At 31.7% G+C, this 20,176-nt stretch overlaps 2 protein-coding genes and 1 non-coding gene across 4 annotated transcripts; 2 read left to right on the forward strand and 1 right to left on the reverse strand.

The window, feature by feature from the left end:
* The first annotated feature begins 1,637 nt into the window (after positions 1 to 1,637).
* On the forward strand, positions 1,638 to 7,248 carry LOC132030632 (protein SEH1). Of its 2 annotated transcripts, none has more exons than XM_059420342.1 (8): positions 1,638 to 1,894; positions 3,052 to 3,163; positions 3,745 to 3,845; positions 4,790 to 4,867; positions 5,296 to 5,460; positions 6,081 to 6,193; positions 6,459 to 6,585; positions 6,774 to 7,248. In XM_059420342.1, exons 1-8 carry the CDS (start codon positions 1,736 to 1,738, stop codon positions 6,903 to 6,905), a joined length of 987 nt encoding a protein of 328 aa, XP_059276325.1. In that variant the 5' UTR covers positions 1,638 to 1,735; the 3' UTR covers positions 6,906 to 7,248. The 2 variants fall into 2 exon arrangements, with proteins under 2 accessions (XP_059276325.1, XP_059276326.1); XM_059420343.1 differs by having other exon boundaries at positions 1,642 to 1,894; positions 5,296 to 5,451.
* Positions 4,146 to 4,263, forward strand: LOC132032273 (small nucleolar RNA snoR104). Its single transcript, XR_009408413.1, has one exon. It is a non-coding gene; the product is annotated as a small nucleolar RNA snoR104 (small nucleolar RNA).
* A 488-nt stretch (positions 7,249 to 7,736) lies between the features above and the next one.
* Positions 7,737 to 9,977, reverse strand: LOC132030631 (probable WRKY transcription factor 53). The gene is made up of 3 exons (XM_059420341.1): positions 9,464 to 9,977; positions 8,985 to 9,113; positions 7,737 to 8,587 (listed from the first exon to the last, which is right to left on the reverse strand). Exons 1-3 carry the CDS (start codon positions 9,781 to 9,783, stop codon positions 7,972 to 7,974), a joined length of 1,065 nt encoding a protein of 354 aa, XP_059276324.1. The 5' UTR covers positions 9,784 to 9,977; the 3' UTR covers positions 7,737 to 7,971.
* Between the last annotated feature and the right edge of the window lie 10,199 nt (positions 9,978 to 20,176).

Consider the following 20,176-nt stretch of genomic DNA (forward strand, 5'->3'; position numbering starts at 1 on the left):
AATCCTCTTTAATTTGATAGTTATTGTGTGAATACCTTAAATGAGAGAACATATTGAAAAGACAGGTAAATATATTAGTGAAAAGTTAATGGGAGAAAAGGAAAAGTCACATTAATATAAAAAATATATATTAATAAAGAACCCATTGCTGGAGGGAGGGGAAAAGTTAATTAATCTAATTTAGAGCTAGTTCTGCTAACATTTATTACAAAAAAAAAAAAAACGTTGAATATATTTTTATAGCAACTGCAGCTTTCATGATAGGCATTAATAACTCAAGTGTGGATGACAATTAACACCATTAATATAATTTAGAGATTTTTTGAGCAAGTTAAAATAAGATAAATGAACAATGAAGAAGGAAAAAAAAAAAAAAAAAGATTAATATGAATGGCCATAGAGAGGGGTATATATGTTACATCACTTTTTACGCCAATTTATATTATATATAGAGAATATATATATAGATATAGATTTATTTATTTTTTTTAAAAAAAATGAACGAGAAAAAAAAAAGAAGGAAAAAAGTCCTTAATCTCTATGGGAGTAGTTAAAAATGCCCCTTAACTATACACTTACCTGCTTTTAGTCCCTTAACTATTCAAAAACTTATCAAATTTAGTCTCCGTCTATTTTTTTATACAAATAAACAACCTATAAACTCATAAACGTGGAGATTAATCGTTAAACCATTCCCACCTATATTTCTCTCTCTATTTCTTTTTCCTCAAGTTCATTCTTTAACCTCAACTTTTTCCTCAAGTTCTCTCTCGCATTTCAGAACGACGGATCACCGGTCGATTAAACCGATGGAAAACCGACCTGAGTCCGTCGGTTTTTTGTTAAAAAAAAAAAACCAACGTGTTTTTTTTTTTTTTTTTTTTGAAGAAAGATAATGAACTTGGAATCGAACCGGGTATGTTCTCGCATTAAAGGGCTTTACCACTAGACCACCGATATTTTTTGTTCATATACTTACATTGATTTAATTTATCTTTTATTTTTTCGCCTAAAAATCGATGACGGAGTCTCTCGCTTTTTTTTTTTAAAAAAATATAAAAATAAAAAAAAATCGACGGACTCCATCGGTTTATTTTAGAAAATAATATATAAAATAATTATATTTTTTTTGTGCAAAAAATAACCGACACAATCCGTCGGTTTTCTTAAAAAAAAAAAGATTTAAAATTATTGAAAAAACCGACGGAATCCGTCGGTCTTTCCGTCGATTTTTACCAGTTTTTTAGCAGTGTTTGAGAAGAATGGTTACAGAAATTTTATGGTTGAGTTTGTCTTTTCGAATTTTAGAGACTTTCGGGGGCGACCGACGGTCTTAAGAATCTTTTTTTTTTTTTTCTTTTTTAAATAAGAGGAACTTGAGGAAAAGAAGCGGGAGAGAGAAATATAGGTACGAGAAATGGTTTAACGATTAATCGGGGTTTATGAGTTTGTATGTTTGTATAAAAAAAAATGGGCGAGACCAACTTTGATAAGTTTTTTGGATAGTTAAGGGACCAAAAACCAGTAAGTGTATAGTTAAAGGGACCATTTTAGACCTATTCCATAGATAAGGACTATTTATGGCCTTTTCTCCAGAAAGAAGAGATTTATGTAATAATTGAAACTAGAGGGGAGGTTAACGTAATTAAAAAGAAAAACAAGTTAGCGTGGAGCGCGAAAACCCTAGAAGAGAAAAGGGTTTTAGAAGCAGCAGATTTTGGATAATAAGCAAAGAATGGATAAAGGCATTATAGATCTGGAGGAAGGTACAACATGTACTGCATGGAATTATTCGGGTCGCAGATTAGCTTCCGGGTCAACTGATGGCACTTTATCCCTCTTTGATTCTACTGACCCTGCTTCTTCTCTTTTCAATTGCTCTTCTAAATTCAAGGTTAGCCAAAAAAAAAAAAACCTTAGTTTTTCTCTTTATTTTTTATATGAATTTGCTCATTTGAAGTTTTTTTTTTTTTACGAATTTAAGTTTTTGTGGTGGAAAGGACAATTCTTTGGACCTAGATTGATATAGTAAGACCTTTATCATTAGTGTAGTAATGATGTACACCCAAAGAATATACTCATAAACAATTTATTCATGTACAAAATTGCTGAACAATAACTATGCATCAATCCAACCTAAATGGGTTGGCTATATGGGATAGTGAGGATCTTTGGCCTAGTGGTTAATGAAGTAGGGTTAAACCATGAGGTCTCAGGTTCAAATTCAATCACGAGGTAATTTTTTCCACTTGCCCACTTGCCTTGGTGGGCACCGTACCTGTGCTGCTGGGAGGTAGTAGGTAACTGTGTGCAAATTGGCTTAAACACCACCTCGCAAAAGAATACGGGATAGTGAGGATTATACCCTGAAAAAGGGAACATTTGACTCTTGATATCAGATTTTGGACTCTGTAAAAAATTCTGCTATATCCTAAGCAGCCAATATAAAATGTATAGGGGATCATTAACTGAATGTTGAAGACTGAATATACTAAATACCATAGATCGGAAACGAAGTCATAATGTAATAAAAGATGATTCACGACCTCCGATGCTTCTTGTATAGGCAACAAGTATGTTAAGAAGTTTACATAGAGAAATGCTGGACAAGTAGTATCATTGACCTATGGTCTGGAAAGCGGCAAGTTTGGATATTAATGGTCTGTGTGGAGAAAGGTTGAACCTTTAAGGATAACTAGGTAGAGGCAGAAATGACTAATCCAGATCAGTGAAAAGTCGATTCCGTCTTTGTTTTATCAGTTGGGCAGCTTTGTTGAGACACTCTTTTGAGCAGATGTTATATATAAAATGAGTATGAAATTGAAAAGTTGATGAATTATATAAAACTATCTTCAGATGGAAGAGGAACTGTAACTGGTTTAGTCCTTTTTGTTTTCTCCACCTCCAGCACTAATGTATTCCTGAGCAGCAAGCTTATAAATTATTTCTTTGGCTTACCTATCAAAAATGTAATTGTGATTAGAAAGCACCCCTAAATTCTTGAACTGAACTCTACGGCTTTGCATATCAACTTTTGACATCTTGATTTAGGTGCATGAATCTGGCATTGTAAAAATTGTTTGGGCTCCACCAGAATATGGAGATGCAGTTGCATGCATTTGTGCTGATGGAAGTTTGTTGTTGTGGGAGGAGGTAGTTGAAGGTAAAGACATGTTTCTCCTGTATTTGTTGATGAACTGATTGTTATGAAGCTAAGTTCTAAACGTTATTTTAATATGTGTGCCTTTTCCCCCTCTTTTTTCATGGGGATGGTTTGCTGATGAAAGTAGATAGTCAATACGAAATCTTTGGTTTCATTCGTTTTAATCTCTGTAGAGACAGGAAAAAGAAGCAAAAGAAAATTTATTTTCTGTTTTTCCACAAAATATTGAAAAAAATCTGAAATGAGAACTTGTTATGGAACAGAAGATCAGTTTGGTTCTTTGTGGTATTTATTCTTTCTTTTCTAATGTTTTTGGCAAGAGTAAAATGTGAAAAAAAAACTCTTTTCCCTTAAATTCTTATTAATAATCGTTGTCCCCTATGATCAGTAAAACTATAATCTTAATCTTATCCTGGATTCAGTTGCTTGCTTTCATAGTCCTTTTTTAATCTTTTACATTTTTTTTTAGCTTTATCTGCAGTATACTTTCTCAAACTTTACTTCTGACAATAATTTCACTTGCCCTTTTTTTTTATGGTTAACACTTAATTAGAGACTTACAATGAGTATCTATTCTTTAGATTCAGAGCTGCTTAATTGGAAGCTGTGCAAATGCTTTGACAAAATTTCATCCCATGTTCTGGATGTTCAGTTTGGAATCTCCCATACAAGTCTGAAATTGGTGAGTCTTAATTAGATTGGTCATAAATGGCTAAACTTGATTCGTTATTGCTTTTTCAAGTTGATTAAAATCAAATCACCTCTGGCTCTGATAATCCGTTAACTGAATAACAGGGAACTTACAATGCCAAGTTGCTTATTCTTTATGTATTAATAATTGCAGTTATCTCTATCACTGGTCTCAAAATTGAAACTTTTTTCTTTTTGGGAGTATATAGGTGAATTATTCTTTTAATTAACTTCGCCCTAAGTCCTTGTAATGTTGATGGAGTAGTTAATGAATTCATCTGGAAGGAAAGAAGGGGAGCATCTATGAGGTAAGATGTTGCCCGATACAATCTTCCCACAGTAAAACTCTGTCATAATCTGCTTGAGGTACTTGAGAGAGTTCTTCAAGCTATTGATCAGGAGGCACATAAAGCAACTATAGGTTCACACTAATTGATACTGGTTTTTGTTATTTGGCTCTGTTGAGAATACCTAAAAAATGAAAAAAGAATTGCTCTCTTGAACAAGATCACATTGGTACTAAGTTAAAAGTATTCCCAGTTTCTTTTTCTCTTTTCCTTTTTGAAGTTTTGAGGAAAGATCTTTAAGACTAATCCAGCATTCCTCGTTCTTTTGCAATTGGCAGTATGAGATGCCAAAGTGTTATAAATGCCACTTAAGTGTGTTAGGTGGGGATCCCTATGGAGGAAGGTGATAAAGTAGAGTGGTCAATGTATAAATATACATTTTAGTCTCGCTTTATTTTACTCGCAAGTTATTTTATTTATGGGGCCTTTGATCTGATTCCACGTTCCTTCCCCCTTCAATTTCACTGGATAGACAATGTTAAGATCAATCTGCTTAATCCAGTGACTCTTGTTTTCCTGTCAGTATCTTTTTGTCAGTATGAATAGATAGTCATTTTGATGACACATCTCATTATTTTCTTTCACATAGGTTGCTGCGTATTCAGATGGCCAAGTCAAAGTGTTTGAGCTCCTAGATCCATTTGAATTGAAGAATTGGCAGCTGCAGGTGTGTATTTACAGTCTTCTTCTTCTTTAATTTTCTGCCTCGTGAGTCGTGTTCTTCCATCTGGTCATCTATGGCGCTTTTTCTTTCCAGAACAGTACTTGTTCTATCCAAACTCTGAAAAATACAGCAATCACCTTTCATGTTCTTCTTGTGTCATATATATAAAGCATTCTCGTCCTATTCATGGTTTTGTTCTTGCTATCATACAAATGATCTTTGTGAAATTTTGGCTTGAGAGCTCCAACCAAGCCAGAAAATGATGTCCAGTAAATTTTCCCATTTGGCTTTGCTTTTCTTACTTTTCTGGTATGCTTCTCTTGATCATTTATAGGTAGCATTTTTAAGCTCTTTGGACTATATTTTGTAGATGACACATTATGAATATTACTGAAAATTGAAGAGGCTAACTTTTAGTCCTCATTTTGTAGGCTGAATTTCAAAATGTCATTGAATCTGTATCTAAATTTGGAAATGTCTCATGCCAATCGGCTTCTATTGCTTGGAATCCCTTAAAAGGAGAAATTCAGCAATCAAGCTTTGTTTTGGGTTTTAATTCCGATAAGCCACAACTGAACTCCTCCAAGGTACGGCTAGTTCCTTTCTTAATGTCACTTCAAGGGTTGATTTACATTGTCTTTCTTCATTAGCCAAAACTTGGCAATGAATTTATTGCATTCTGATTCTTGTTGATTTTGACTAGGAGTGGCAAAATGGTTAAAAAAACAAGTAACCTTCCAATCCGACCCATTAAATATGGGTTGGATAACTAACCATTTAAAAATGGAGTAATATGGATATTATCCACTAAAATGGATAATATGGATATCCGTATTATGATTATCAATACATACCCATTTGTCTGCTTGTTATTTTTCGTGAGTTCTTGCTTTCTAGGAGCCTAAGCTTATTTTGGCTTTTAGCTTGTGTTCTCACATGACTATTCCATCATGGATAATATGGATATCCATATTATCTGTTGGTTAACCCAATTTTTATCCGCGTTAAATATGAGCATGTCAGATATTTTATCCGTTTTTATTTAACTCGTGTTCGACCTGTTGCCACTTCTAATTATGACTGTAGTTAAGTTAGTTATGCAACTTATATGTATTTATTGAACTGCTATCATACAGTAGATGGTCTTGAAAGCTGCTAGTGTACTTGGTCGCTGGTGGGGAGATATGTAATGTTATCATATCATAGATTTCCACAGGTTTGGGAGTTCGATCAGGATCATCAGAGATGGCTTCCTGTTGCAGAATTAGCTTTACCTACGGATAAAGGTGATCCAGTCTCTACTGTTGCATGGGCACCAAATATTGGAAGGTTTGCTTTTGACGACATCCTCTTTAATACCATATACGCAGACACTGCCAGTAGTGAAAAACGTAATCCTATGGAAAATGCAGATACTATACACTCAATCAAACAGTTGACTGCTAGGAAGTTGGAATTTTTCAATGATTTAAGAGGTTTAAAACTGCTCAGTGCTAGGATTCACTGGTGGTTTCTGGAGTCCTGCAAAGCAAAGAATTAAAATTTCTGTTCAGTTTGTTGTATGCGCTTTCTAATTCAAAGCTTCCTTTTTCAGGCCGTACGAGTTAATAGCAGTTGCTACTACCAAGGAAATTGCATTATGGCATGTTGGATCAAATCCTGACCCAGATGGAAGGCTCTCGGTAGAGAAGGTTGCGATGCTCTCTACTCATGACAGCGAGGTACCTAGCACAACACTATTTAATTTAGCTTGTAAATCGATTAACGTCTAAATCCCAAATTATTAGGGTCACTTGTGCTTGTCTATATATTGTGTTTTTTTGATAATGTAAAGTTTGTCAACAAGTAAAGTGTAATATTATTTGTTTTGTTTTTAATCTTTCTTATCTTTAAGTTTTCTCATCTACAGGTATGGCAGATGGAATGGGACATGAGCGGGATGACACTTGCTACTACCGGGAGCGATGGTGTAGTTCGCTTGTGGCAGTGCAACTTGAACGGGGTTTGGCATGAACAAGCAGTATTAGAGCCAACTAGCTAGGCTGCTTATGTGTAATTTTCGCATTCAAGCTTCTACAAGTTTGCAAGAACGCAATGAAACAGAAGATTCTGATGGTTATCCACGTTACCTATTTGTCATCAGGCATATCATTTTGTAAAGCTAAGTGAGTCCGGCTTTGACTGTTTCTGTGGGTGGATAGCATTGGATTTAACTCTTTCATTATAAGTGGTTCTTATAAAGAGATTGTGGCAAGTGGGAATATGGAAATTTCCAATATGATTGTGTCATCTGACATAATGAAACTTGTTTGAGCCCATTGTTTTAGTATGTATGGAGTATTGGGGATACAGATTTTTGGTTTAATATGATTATCCATCTCCTATTTGAGTTGTTTTGTCCTCTTATTAAATGCCAAATACTATATGCATTTACCCCATCAGTCAATGAATCAGCCCTGCTTCAATCACATATTGGATTTTGCTATCTAGTTGAATAACAGCGAATTAATTCACATAGTTTGAAGAATATGATAATTGATACCATATTGGTCTTTGGGACAGCAAAATTCATTATGGAACTCTAACAACTCTAACTGGTCTGTACAAATTTACAATAAAAAAACTTATGTTTGTTGTAAAATTAAAGTTTGGCTCATAATTTTGCCCACAATTGCCTGTATTTTAGAGTGACATCCTTTCTGGCTTGGTACTAGCATAGAGCATCACAATGACTCGGCTATTCCCATAGAACAGGCAACTTAGAACTAATTTTGGTCGCCACTTTCCTAGTTCTAAATCTTTCTTTATCCTTCTTGTTGCTTTAAACAATTGTATTCTACAGTCTCAAACTCAAAACTTATTTGCTAATAAGTAAACAAAAACCAAGCTTGACTGTTTGCCTTTGATTAAATTGATGAACATTCAGGCAGTCTTTTGCAAGGATGTGCTTGAAGTTAAAAAATACTAGGCTATTGATACAAATATTATAGCTTGTTCCTATCCTTGGCTAGTTTTCTTGTTAATTTATACAAGCACTTCTATACTACAAAAATAGAATCAGTGATCAAAGCCAATCTATTCGTTTTTATTGTCCTTTTTCCACGTTATTATCTGAAAAATTCTGAGTTATCAAATGGGAAATTTGGATCGAACTCCACACGTTCAAGTGGAAACTCCAAGCCTATAATTGGAGAGCTTGTTGATGAAGTGTTGGCCGAGAACAAATCATGAAGATCCGATTCTGAATGGTGCAAGTTGTGAATTCTTCGCGAACCATTCATCTGGCAGATTGGTAACGAGAAGTAATTTGATTCGGGGGTTGTAGGAGAGACAAATGATGGCGAATGACCCCCAACCAAATTGTCATCAACTTGTGACATTTGGAAATGAAGACTTTCGTCTACGAAGCCTGAGAACGTAGGTGAAAATGGGAAAGAACATGTTGTCTCTTTTTTGTCCAAACCATTAGTATTCACTCTCAAATTTGCTTGTAAGTTCGCGAGCATTTGGTTTGATTGCATTATTCTTGGATTGTTGGCTTGTTTCTTGAATTCATGTTTCTCTGGTGATTTTGCTTGTGTTGTAGCAGAGTTAAAAGCTAGGTTACAAGTATGTGACCCTTTGTATGTGATCTCAAATAGTGCAGGATCATCATCAGACCTCTGCACTTGCTTTGTTGCCCAACAATTTTGCATTGCACGATATGTGCATCTGTAGTAACTCCTGTAAACAAATGAAATCTCCTCGTTAGAATAAAGGTCAATGTTCCTTGAATTATGTACTATCAGAAGAGTAGAGCCATCAAAATGGGCTTGATCCACGAGGCTAGCCCAGCCCAGCCTGTTACTTGAATAGGGTTGGGCTAAGGCCTTTTGAGCTCATTTAAAACTGAGGTCAATAGGTCCGATCCCAGTCAGCTCCATAGCCGTGAAGACTAAGTTTAGTTGGACTGAACCAACCTGTTTTGACAGCTCTAAAGAGAGAATTACTAAGAGGTACCGGAAATTTTTCAAAATTCAGTTAAATTTTTCATTTTTTTAATCTAGATTGTTAAAAAAGTTGGCACCCTTTTAGCAAATTCTTGAATTCTATGACTTTGAATGAAGAATTGACTTATCACCTGGGATATTTAGCACCAAGAATGTCTTTTTGTCCATACTTTCTCCAACTATATCCATCATCAGTAGGCCCTTCATATCCATTCTCTGCACTGACTCTCACTTGTTCACTCCATGTAGGCATCTGTTTTCTGCAAAAACACATCAATAAACTAAAGTCAATTTAACTCAAAAAATGGAACTAATCATCATATTTTGTAACTAAGCCCATCGGACCAAGCTTTCAATATCATTAAAAAACACTTTTTGAAAAGCAACATAAAGATTTTAGATGATCTTTCTTGTAATATACCAAAAGTATTTACGAGAAAAGTTTTTTTTTTTAACACAAAAAAAGCTGTTTTTCTTATTACTTAAAGCACACTTATTTTTCTTTAAAAATTTGGCCAAACACCTCAAATTTCCAAAATAAGCACTTCTTGATAAAAATAAGCACTTTTGGCTTCCCAAAAGCTCGGCCAAAAACAGTAAATCCTCTAACCTCTTCTTTGAAGCATATCTGAAGTCTTGATGATCATCAAGTTTAGGATTCTCATCAACAGATATTGAAGATTCAGGTGCACCAGTTGATACTGGTGGTGCAATAAGTAATGGGGTTTGTGTTACTGAGCCTGTCCACTTGAGAATTGAGAGAGAACTTTCAAAAGAAGAAAGAATCATTTGCATATGAAAATGCAATTCTTGAATTTTATCAGAAGAAGTTGCAGAGCTGAAATAAGCTCTTAATTGTTTAGCATGTTCCATCCCTTGTATTAATTCATTGATCAACGAATTGTACTCCCAATTGAATCCACAATCCATTTTCTTGTTTTTTTTTTTTTTTGTTTCTTTCTTTTTCCAGGTAAAAATGGAATCTTGAAAATAATGCAGGGAAAAATATGTGGTTAGTTAAATTTCAGGTGCTTATGTTTACATAAATAAAATGAAATTAGAAGTTTCTAAAGAAAAATAAGAGAAGTTATGATTTTTTTCGTTTTGCTGAGAATCGTAAGAGGGATGAGAATTAAGAGTTGAAACAGCTGAATTTAAATGGAAGTGAAAAGAAAATGACATTTGGAGAAAGCAAAAAAGAACTAAAAAAGTGAGTGGTGAAGTGGAAGATAGTTTGAAAGTTGACTGTGGAAAACGAGTTTTTTTGAGTAGACTAGTCTTTGGTCATAATATTTTTTTCAAGTGAAAAAAAAAATAGTGAACAGGGTCCAAATGCTGACCAAATCAAACTTCCAATACCTCCGCCCTAACCCCACCATCCCCCCGTTCCCCCCCAAAAATAAAAACAACAACAACAACCAAAAAATTGCAAGTCTCTTTCTCCAATATCCTTCTATTTTTTTGTTTTGTTTATTTGCTTTCATAATCTCCACGTCCACATAAAATAGAATTGTGAGCTATAATCTCCAAATTTTCTATAGGGAGAGTCATGGCATGACAGCATGTTTGTATTTCATGAGAAAGCACATTAAGTTTGATTTTATTTTTTTGGTTTACCACTCGATCAGTGTTTGGTAACCACTTTATGCCTCAATTATGACTTCACGTCAACAAGTCTCACTTTTGATATACAACATTTTTTATCAGAAACTACACTATACTCTCCAAACTTCTGATTAAAGATGAATGGATATTTACCACTCCACAACAACTTTTGATGGTACATTAAGTTGAACTCCTATTAAAGGTAAATGAATTAGGGGTTGAATTCTAGTTATTAATTTCCTCAAAACTCACATAACCATATCTTAGAACGGGTTAATGTTACTGATATATATGGCCACTTAATTTTCACTTATTGCATTAAAATCACGAAACTATTTTTGTAATGAAACATCATTCAACTTGAGTATCATGAAAGTCATTAACTATTTTTTGTAACAAAAAAAAAAATCAATTTTGGCTAAAGAAAGTCATTAGGATGCCACAAAATAGACATTTTACATTAGGATGCCACAAAATAGACATTTTACATGATTTAGACAACATGAATGGTTTTTCTATTACAATAAAAAAAAATTAGTGGTTTTTTGTGATACTTAGCTAAAATTGAATGACTTGAGCATGCATGATTACCTCTACTCATTGACAATATGATATCACCTCATTCTATTTATTTCATGTTTGAGTATATGTTTAATAAAGACATGTTGTCCTATAAAATTATCCCTATTTAGCATGAGGAAGCCCCAAAATTGGTCAAACAACCCACAGGACATACCGTAATTAGAGAACATTAATTAGCACTAATCTATGCCTTTCATCTCACTCTAATTCTAATACGTTAATCATGTTGACCAAATGAGTCGAATTGTATCTTTAATAATAGTGCATGAAAGAGTGATTATTAGGAAACTAATTGCGTTTACTAAAACGACTTAATATTTTTTTAATTATGTGTTTGGAATCTGACTCGAATTCTCTCTCTCTCTCTCACACACATCACATCTACACGAAGCATTGTTTGGTATAACGCTGTAAATCTAGGAATTAGGAAAGTCCAATGTATGACTAATTCAAACTTTCAATTGGGTCCATGTGCTGATTTGGCCATTTTGACGTTAATGATTGAGTTTTCGAATTTTTTTTCTCTTTAATTTAAAGTCAGAGGTTGAGTTTAAAGGATTGTGAACAATAAAATTTATACTAACGCAGTAAGTATTCATTTTATTCTTAACAAGATGTTTTGAATTTGAGCTATAAAAATAAAATTACTTTTGGTAAGAAATACTTTATCTGTCTAAGTAAAAAAATTCGCCGCCAATTTAAATTAATCGGACCTAAAACAGATACCAGATACCAAACACCAGGCGAGAAACTAGAAAAACAAATGATTTTAAAGGATTGTGTGGTTTTGGGGATAAAGAAGATTACTACAAGAATAATATATTCAAACATCTCATTCCGCGTCCTTTGATTCTATTGGGTAGATGAAGTCATGAAGATGATTGCCACATAATTACTTATCCAAATATTATCTGATTATTTGGACGTTCTCGGTCATACGATATGCACTTTTTTAGTTTATTGCAGATTTTTTTTTTTTTTTAGTTTATTGCAGAATTTTTTTCGTCCAATGTCCAGTGTTCGCTTTAGCTTCGATTAATAAGATTTGTGTCAGGAAGTTCTACTTTAAGGGTAAGCAGTTACCTATCAAAGGCTATTCTATTTTCAGAACTCGATTCGGAAACTCTGGTTGAGAATGAAAAGGTATCTACCATTACCTAATATCGATGTTATATTTATATAGTTATCTATTCAACTGAATTTTACGTTACTATCTTTCATTCACATACACTAACCAGTATATTATATTGGGAAAAGGACATTGTGTGTCCACTCATCACTGTTTGGGCTTAATTTCACTAGGTGAACGTTCGGCCCAAAATAATGTCAAAAAATGGCCGGTCGGCCCAAAAAAATAATCTTTGGTAACCTACCAAATAATGTGCGCCTATATAAAAAAATAAAAAATAAAAAAAACTTTTTGTGGCGGTAAAGGGGTAGCTAAGATATATTCATATGTTAGAATTATATATACACTTTATATACAAGAATTATACATTTTATATATATATGCTGAAATTAATCATACATTTATTATAAATAAATTATACGTTAATTATACATTTATTATACACATATTATACAATAATGATATGATATTTATTTTTAACATATACAATAGTGATACATATTATATACCACAATGATACGGTTTCTATGATACATTTTTTATACGTATGACACACTTTCTATACACATGCTGGAATTATATATACACTTTCTATACAAAAATGATACATATTATATACAAAAATGATACAATTTTCTATTCTATAATACGCATTATATGCACAAATGATACATATTATATACAAAAATGATACATACCTTAGTGATTCATATTTTACACGGTTTACATACATTACGGATAAGTACGATACATATTTTTATACACAAACGATACATATTATATACAAAAATCACCTCAGAGTTTTTTGGGATATTTCTTACTAAATATACACATATTATACATGTTTTGGGATATTTAAACTTTAGTGACGATTTTTTTAATTGCCACTAAAAAATCTGATTTTTCTGTAGCAGCCCTTTAGTGGCGACTTTTAGTCGCCACAAAAAGTCTGACTTTTTTTTTTAAAAAAAAAAAGCATAGGGCTGTTGGACCACCCAGGCTTTAGTGTCGACTTTTAAGTCTTTTGTGGCGATTAAGACTTTTAGTCGCCACAAAAGGCTTGCTACAGATTTTGGCTACCGGATGGAAATAGTTTATGAGCTAATTTTTGGGTTTGGGAATAGATGAGCCAGCGCATGGGATTATTTATGGCCCAGCGACCATTTGTGTCCTTTCCCCTATTATATTTAGAGGTGTCAAAACGGACTAGCCCAGCCCGTCCTAAAATGGCAGCCCAAATCAGCCCTAAGCGGGCTGCGGGCTAGGACAGGCCAACCCTTTAAGTTTTTCTTTTTCCTTCCGAAATAACATTATCTAAGTGATTTTTAGCACAATTTGAACATGAAATTGTTTGCAATCTGAATAGAATCTTCTACTACTCATTCTTGCACAAACTTATATTACAGAAACAAAATAAATTCAAGAGAACAAGTATAAATTATTATTTTTGATCACTAATTCTAATCACGTCCAAAAGAAATTAAGCATAATATAATTCTAAGACTAAAAAGTATTACTCCTGTTTCTAATTTACTACTTTGTAGTAAGTACATTATTTTTAATTTACTACTTTGTAGTAAGTACATTATTTTTTTACTTACTTCTTATCTTTTCTTTTAATTTACTTATATTTTTTTAAAGATCAATTAATTTATTATTCTTTTCTGATAGGCCTAGCCCTTGAGGCCGGCGAGCCAAAGACAGGTTGGGCTATAGAAACTCACTTCTAAATGGGCCAAAGAAATCTTAGCCCAACCTTACTTAAACAAAGGGTTGGGTTGGGCTGGCCTCGTGGGCTCAGCCAGTTTTGACAGCTCTAATTATATTTTCATCGTGCCATTTTTTCTTTTTAGTCTGTCCCAAAAAGAATGTCTTTTTCTATATTTAGTAAGTTGACAATTCAAACATCCTACTCCCTCCGCTCCATATTAATTGTCCACATTACTAAATATATTTGTCCCAAAATACTTGTTAATTTACAAAATCAAGATAGAATTAATTAAATTTTCCTATTTTATCCCTAACATTAATTATTTTTTAAAGCAATCAATATTGATTAGCGTGTAATTTATTGGAGAGAGATAAAGGCGATATAGTAAAAATATAATTTTATTTATGATTTCTTAAAGTGCGTATAAAGGGGAAAGTGGACAAGTAATATGAGATGTAGGGAGTACATGACAAGTTTATAACCACAAGATTCAAATGACATTTTAGTACATTACACACATCTTTAAATTAAGACCACAAAATTCAAAATTCGCTCTTTATTTCTTAAATTTCGTACCTAATCAAATTAAGACACTTAAATTGAGACGAAGGGAATACTATTAAAAGGTGTGGCAAATATATTTCAACATTAATATCGCAAATCACAAAGGACGTTTGTGTTATGAAGGTAAATCCGAACGAAAATGTCCCAAGTTTTTTTTCAAATTTATATAGAAGACATATACCAGTCATACATATGTAAGCTTGAGGTGAGAATAAGTTTCTTTTTTCTTCTACTTTTCTATTATATATAAGTGTCAAAGGAGGACCAACATAGCATTAACAAATTGTACATAGAGCATTCCATGTTGTACCCTTTTGTTTCTATTCCATTCTATTATATATATATATATATAAGGACCAACATAGTATTAACAAATTGTACATACAACATTTCATGTTGTACCCTTCTATTTCTATTATATTCTATTCTCTCTCTCTCTCTCAGTGTGGAGGAGGGGCGAACACCGCTCCTCCAGCTTGTACCATGAGCTTTCCAAATTGTACACGCAATGAAGGCTTGTACCATAAGCTATATAACTTGTACACTTTATCCAACTATTTTTATATCCTACGTAAACATATGTCCAACTTGTACCATGAGCTTCCCAAATTGTACACGCAATGAATGCTTATACCATAAGCTATATAACTTGTACACTTTATCCAACTATTTTTATATCCCACATAGACATATGTCATAGTACTTAATATTTATTCCCTTCTCATGTATAGACGTATGCACTTCAAATTTAATTCTCCGATATATTTATTTCCTCCGTGAACTTTTACTTGTTCAGTTTTGACTTTTCGTGTTTTACCTGAATATTTTTTCTCTTATCATGTATAGATATATGCAGTTCAATTTTAATTCTCCTGCATAAATTTATTTCCTCTGTGCACTTTAATTTGTTCACCTTTGACTTTTCACATTCTTTAAGAATTAATATATCCCACGTGGATATATGTCATAGTACTGAATATTTATTCTCTTCTCATGTATACACGTGTGCACTTCTAATTTAATTCTCCGACACATATTTATTTCCTCCATGCACTTTTACTTGTTCACTTTTGACTTTTCACGTTTTTGCTAAATATTTATTTTCTTCCCATGTATTTTTTTCTATTATATAAGTGCTAAAGGAGGAACAACATAGCATTAATAAATTGTACATAGAGCATTCCATGTTGTACCCATCTATTTCTATTATATTCTATTATATCTATATTTATAATAATAATAATAATAATAATATAAATAAATAATAAATAAATATAAATAAAAAGAGGACTAACATAGCAATACAAATTTGTACCACCGGCTATTATAAATTGTACATTTTAACCAACTACTTTTTTATCCTAAGTGGACATATATCATAGCAATGAATATTTATCTCTTCTCATGTATACAAATTGTACATAGACATTCCATGTTGTATCCATCTATTTCTATTATATTCTATTATATCTATATTTCTAATAATAATAATATAAATAATAGATAAATAAATATAAATAAAGAGATAGCAATACAAATTTGTACCACAAGCCATTATAAATTGTACATTTTAACCAACTACGTTTTTATCCTAAGTGGACATATGTCATAGTAATGAATATTAATCTCTTCTCAGGTATACACGTATGCACTTCAAATTTAATTCTCTGACACATTTATTTTCTCACTGCACTTATACTTGTTGACTTTTGACTTTTCAAGTTCTTTAAAAATCAGTAAATAAATGAAATACAAGTGTGAAGAGAGGACTAACATAGCAATATAAATTTGTACCACAAGCTATATAAATTGGAAAGAAATAGGGGTAAGATAGTAAAATACATCTTTTATTTATGATTTCTTAAGGGGCGTGCAAAAGGAAAAGTGACAAGTAATATGGGACAGAGGGAGTATATATATTACCATAATATTCATATTTATTGGTGTAGGTCTCAATAGCCTTAGAAAATGATTTGAAAATGAGTGATTAATGTGAAGGGTAAAATTAATAATAAGAACACAAATTTATTTCTTTCGATATGTTAGCATAGACAGTAAAAGTGAATGGAGGGGGTGACTTTTATCCCCATTTTCTTCTTTGACAATACTTTAAACGTGAAGAGAGGACGAAAAATAGCAATGCAAATTTGTACCAAAAGTTATATAAATTATACACTTTAACCAACTACTTTTTTATCCCACTTGGACATATGTCGTAGTACTTGAGTATTTATTCTCTTCTCATGTATACATCTATGCACTTCAATTTTAATTCTCCTACACATAACTTGTCCACTTTTGACTTTTTACATTATTTAAGAATTAATAAATGATGTATATATTTTATCATAATATCCATATTTATTGGTGTATGGTCTCAGAAAATGATTTGAAAATGAGTAATTAATGTAAAGGGTAAAATAAGAAGAAGAAAAATTTCTTTTTCTTGATATGTTAATGTGGACAAGTAAAAGTGAAGGGAGCGAGTGACTTTTATCCATGCTTTCCTTCTTTGTTAATACTTTACTTATTTTACTCTCCTTTGCAGTCTCTGATTATTGTTTCTTTACATTTATAGAATGTATTATTTTATATTTTCATTTCAGAATTAAAATTTGGTGATTTACGATATAACATACTCCTTCTGTTTCAATTTATGTGAACCTATTTCCTTTTTAGTCCGTGCCAAAATGAATGACCTCTTTCTTAATTTGGAAATAAATTGACTTTATGAAGTGATTTACAGCCACACAAATATTCAAGACTTATTTTGAACCACAAGTTTCAAAAGTCTTCACTTTTAAATGTCGTGCCCGATCAAATAAATTCACATAAATTGAAACAGAGAGAGTATATCTTTGTAATTTTGATTCTTTGTAACAATTTTTTTATCGATAGTTGTTAATATAAAAAATTATAATATATTTTTTAATTAATTTAATAAAATATTTTATTAGTTTTGCTTTTAAAAAATCCAATATATACAACAATGGTTCTTATGTTTGGATCTGAACAGTTAGTTAATTAAAATGGATATCAACCTGTCGTTATACATATACGATATTAATATCTAGAATCAAATTATTAATTTTCCCTCATATTTTTAGTAATTTGTTTTTCACATCGATGAACAACTTCATTGTTATGACAATGAGAAAAAAGTCCAACTCTTTCCATCTCAAAGACTTAATGCCATCATATGTTTTTAATTTTTAAACTCCATTTTTTAATTATAACTAAAGTGATAGTACATAAAATACATTTTATATATGTTGCTATATATAATAATAATTAGAATGTTTTTAAAAGTTATTTTCAAAATACAAATCTTAAAGACTAGCTAATTAAAGTGAATAGACATGTTCCGCCCGTGTATCGCACGGGCATGTATTGCTAGTTATTACTTGTATATAGAAGCATGGGTTAAACCTACGCTTCGTCGTCAGTCACGGACCAAAAAAAAAAAAAAATCAGGTGGGCCCCACACTCAAAACACCAAGCAATATTAAAAAAAAAAAAAAAAAAAAAAAGGTGGATCCCACCATCTCCAAACTCATGTAAAAAAAAAAAAAAAAAAAAAAGCGAACCCCATATTAAAAAAATCAAGCAATATAAAAAAAAAAAAAAGTGGACCCCATATTAAAAAAAAACAAGCAATATCAAAAAAAAAAAATGTGCACCGCATGTTAAAAATTAAACTATATTCATGTAATTCCCAAAGTATCCCTATTAAGTCAATAATGGTGAATTCATTGCCACATGCGTATCAATCCATTAGTGGGAAGCAAATGAAATTATTGTACAGCAAAAAACATGGACTCCATATTATTGTTTTTCTTCAAAAGGTTAAGCAGCCAAACCATATAATTTCCTTTCTTTTCGTATATTAGCCTGAGATCCAATCTAAATATTTAATTGTTGTATTTGTTATTCCGCCATGTCATTTATTTGTTATGTTTACTAAAATAAATATACTTAAAATATTTATATTTTAAAATAAGATAGAATTTAATTACTTTTTCATTTTTATTCTTACTCTAATAAATGTGAAAAGAGATTAATCTCATAAAAGAAAAAATAATATTAAATGGAGATTAAATAATTAATAAAGTAAATTAGTCAAATTATAATTCTAATTGATTTCCTTAAAAAATCGTGTAAAAGACAACATGACAAGTAAAATGAGCTAAACCAAGAATATTTACCAAAAATTAAAATATAGTAGTTCTTCGTTTAGATAGAAAATTAAATTTCTACTTTGTTTCGTTTTAAACATGTAAGATTAATATAATAATTTGAATTAGAATTATCCAAATCAAAATTTGATAAAAAATAATAAGTATTGTTTAGGTCCAATCTACATATATTAACAATAGAATATTTTACACCTTTAAATTAATCGAATTAAAATTCAAAGTATCAACTGATGCTTAAATATTGCTATTATTTTATCTCAAAGAGAGGAAAATAGTTTCATTTTAAACAAGTCTTCTCTTTTAAAAAGTATTAATAAATTTTTGCCAACTTTATATTCGTAGCAAACACTAATATAATAAAGTTTTGAATACGGAGCACAAACTACAATGTTATATTAATCGTGTTTTTAATATAGTATATATACATATATATGAATAAAAACAGTGCCAACTTATGTATGTTTAAGCAATATAAAATATATATATTATCACTACCCAAATACAACTACATACACATAGATACACTATAATCCAAAGTGTTGGGCCCGTGCTGCGTCTAGTATTATATATAAGTATCAAAGGAGGACCAACATAGCATTACCAAATTGTACATAGAGCATTCCATGTTGTACCCATCTATTTCTATTATATATAATCTATTTATTTCTATTATATATAAGCGTGGAGGAGGGGCGAACACCGCTCCTCCAGCTTTTACCATGAGCTTCCCAAATTGTACACCCAATGAATACTTGTACCATAAGCTATATAACTTGTACACTTTATCCAACTATTTTTATATCCCACATAGACATATGTCATAGTACTTAATATTTATTCCCTCCTCATGTATAAACGTATGCATTTCAAATTTAATTCTCTGACACATTTATTTCCTCCGTGCATTTTTACTTGTTCACTTTTGACTTTTCATGTTCTAGCTGAATATTTATTCTCTTCTCATGTATAGAAATATGCAATTCAATTTTAATTTTTCGATACAAATTTATTTGCTCCGTGCACTTTAATTTGTTCACTTTTGACTTTTCACATTTTCCACGTGGATATATGTCATAGTACTGAATATTTATTCTCTTCTCATGTATACACGTGTGCACTTCTATTTTAATTCTCCTACATATATTTATTTCTTCCGTGCACTTTTACTTGTTCACTTATAACTTTTCACGTTTTTGCTGAATATTTATTTTCTTCCCATATATACATGTATGCACTTCAAATTTAATTATCCGATACATATTTATTTTCTCCGTGCACTTTTACTCGTTATTTAAGAATTAATAAATGAAGTGCTCCTTCCGTCCCATATTTCTTGGCCACATTACTTGACTTTTCACGTTCTTTAAGAATTAATAAATGAAGTACTCTCTTCATCCCATATTACTTGGCCACATTACTATAATCGACTTTTCACGTTCTTTAAGAATTAATAAAAATGAAGTACTCCCTTCATCTATATTGCTTGGCCACATTACTTAAAATATATGTCTATTTTTCTATTCTATATCTTTCTTC

The sequence above is a fragment of the Lycium ferocissimum genome, chromosome 9 (assembly GCF_029784015.1).
Source record: "Lycium ferocissimum isolate CSIRO_LF1 chromosome 9, AGI_CSIRO_Lferr_CH_V1, whole genome shotgun sequence".
In the NCBI taxonomy this organism is placed as follows: Eukaryota; Viridiplantae; Streptophyta; class Magnoliopsida; order Solanales; family Solanaceae; genus Lycium; species Lycium ferocissimum.

What these genes read in the sequence shown, in the direction of transcription:
- LOC132030632 (XM_059420342.1), top strand. Translation starts at nt 1,736, where the DNA reads ATGGATAAAGGCATTATAGATCTGGAGGAAGGTACAACATGTACTGCA. An exon ending in ACTCCTCCAAGGTACGGCTA is followed by an intron (nt 5,461 to 6,080) that starts GTTCCTTTCTTA and finishes AGATTTCCACAG; the next exon opens with GTTTGGGAGTTCGATCAGGA. An exon ending in TCTCTACTCATGACAGCGAG is followed by an intron (nt 6,586 to 6,773) that starts GTACCTAGCACA and finishes TCTCATCTACAG; the next exon opens with GTATGGCAGATGGAATGGGA.
- LOC132030631 (XM_059420341.1), bottom strand. Translation starts at nt 9,783, where the DNA reads ATGGATTGTGGATTCAATTGGGAGTACAATTCGTTGATCAATGAATTA. An exon ending in AGATATGCTTCAAAGAAGAG is followed by an intron (nt 9,114 to 9,463) that starts GTTAGAGGATTT and finishes GTGTTTTTGCAG; the next exon opens with AAAACAGATGCCTACATGGA. An exon ending in CTTGGTGCTAAATATCCCAG is followed by an intron (nt 8,588 to 8,984) that starts GTGATAAGTCAA and finishes ATTTGTTTACAG; the next exon opens with GAGTTACTACAGATGCACAT.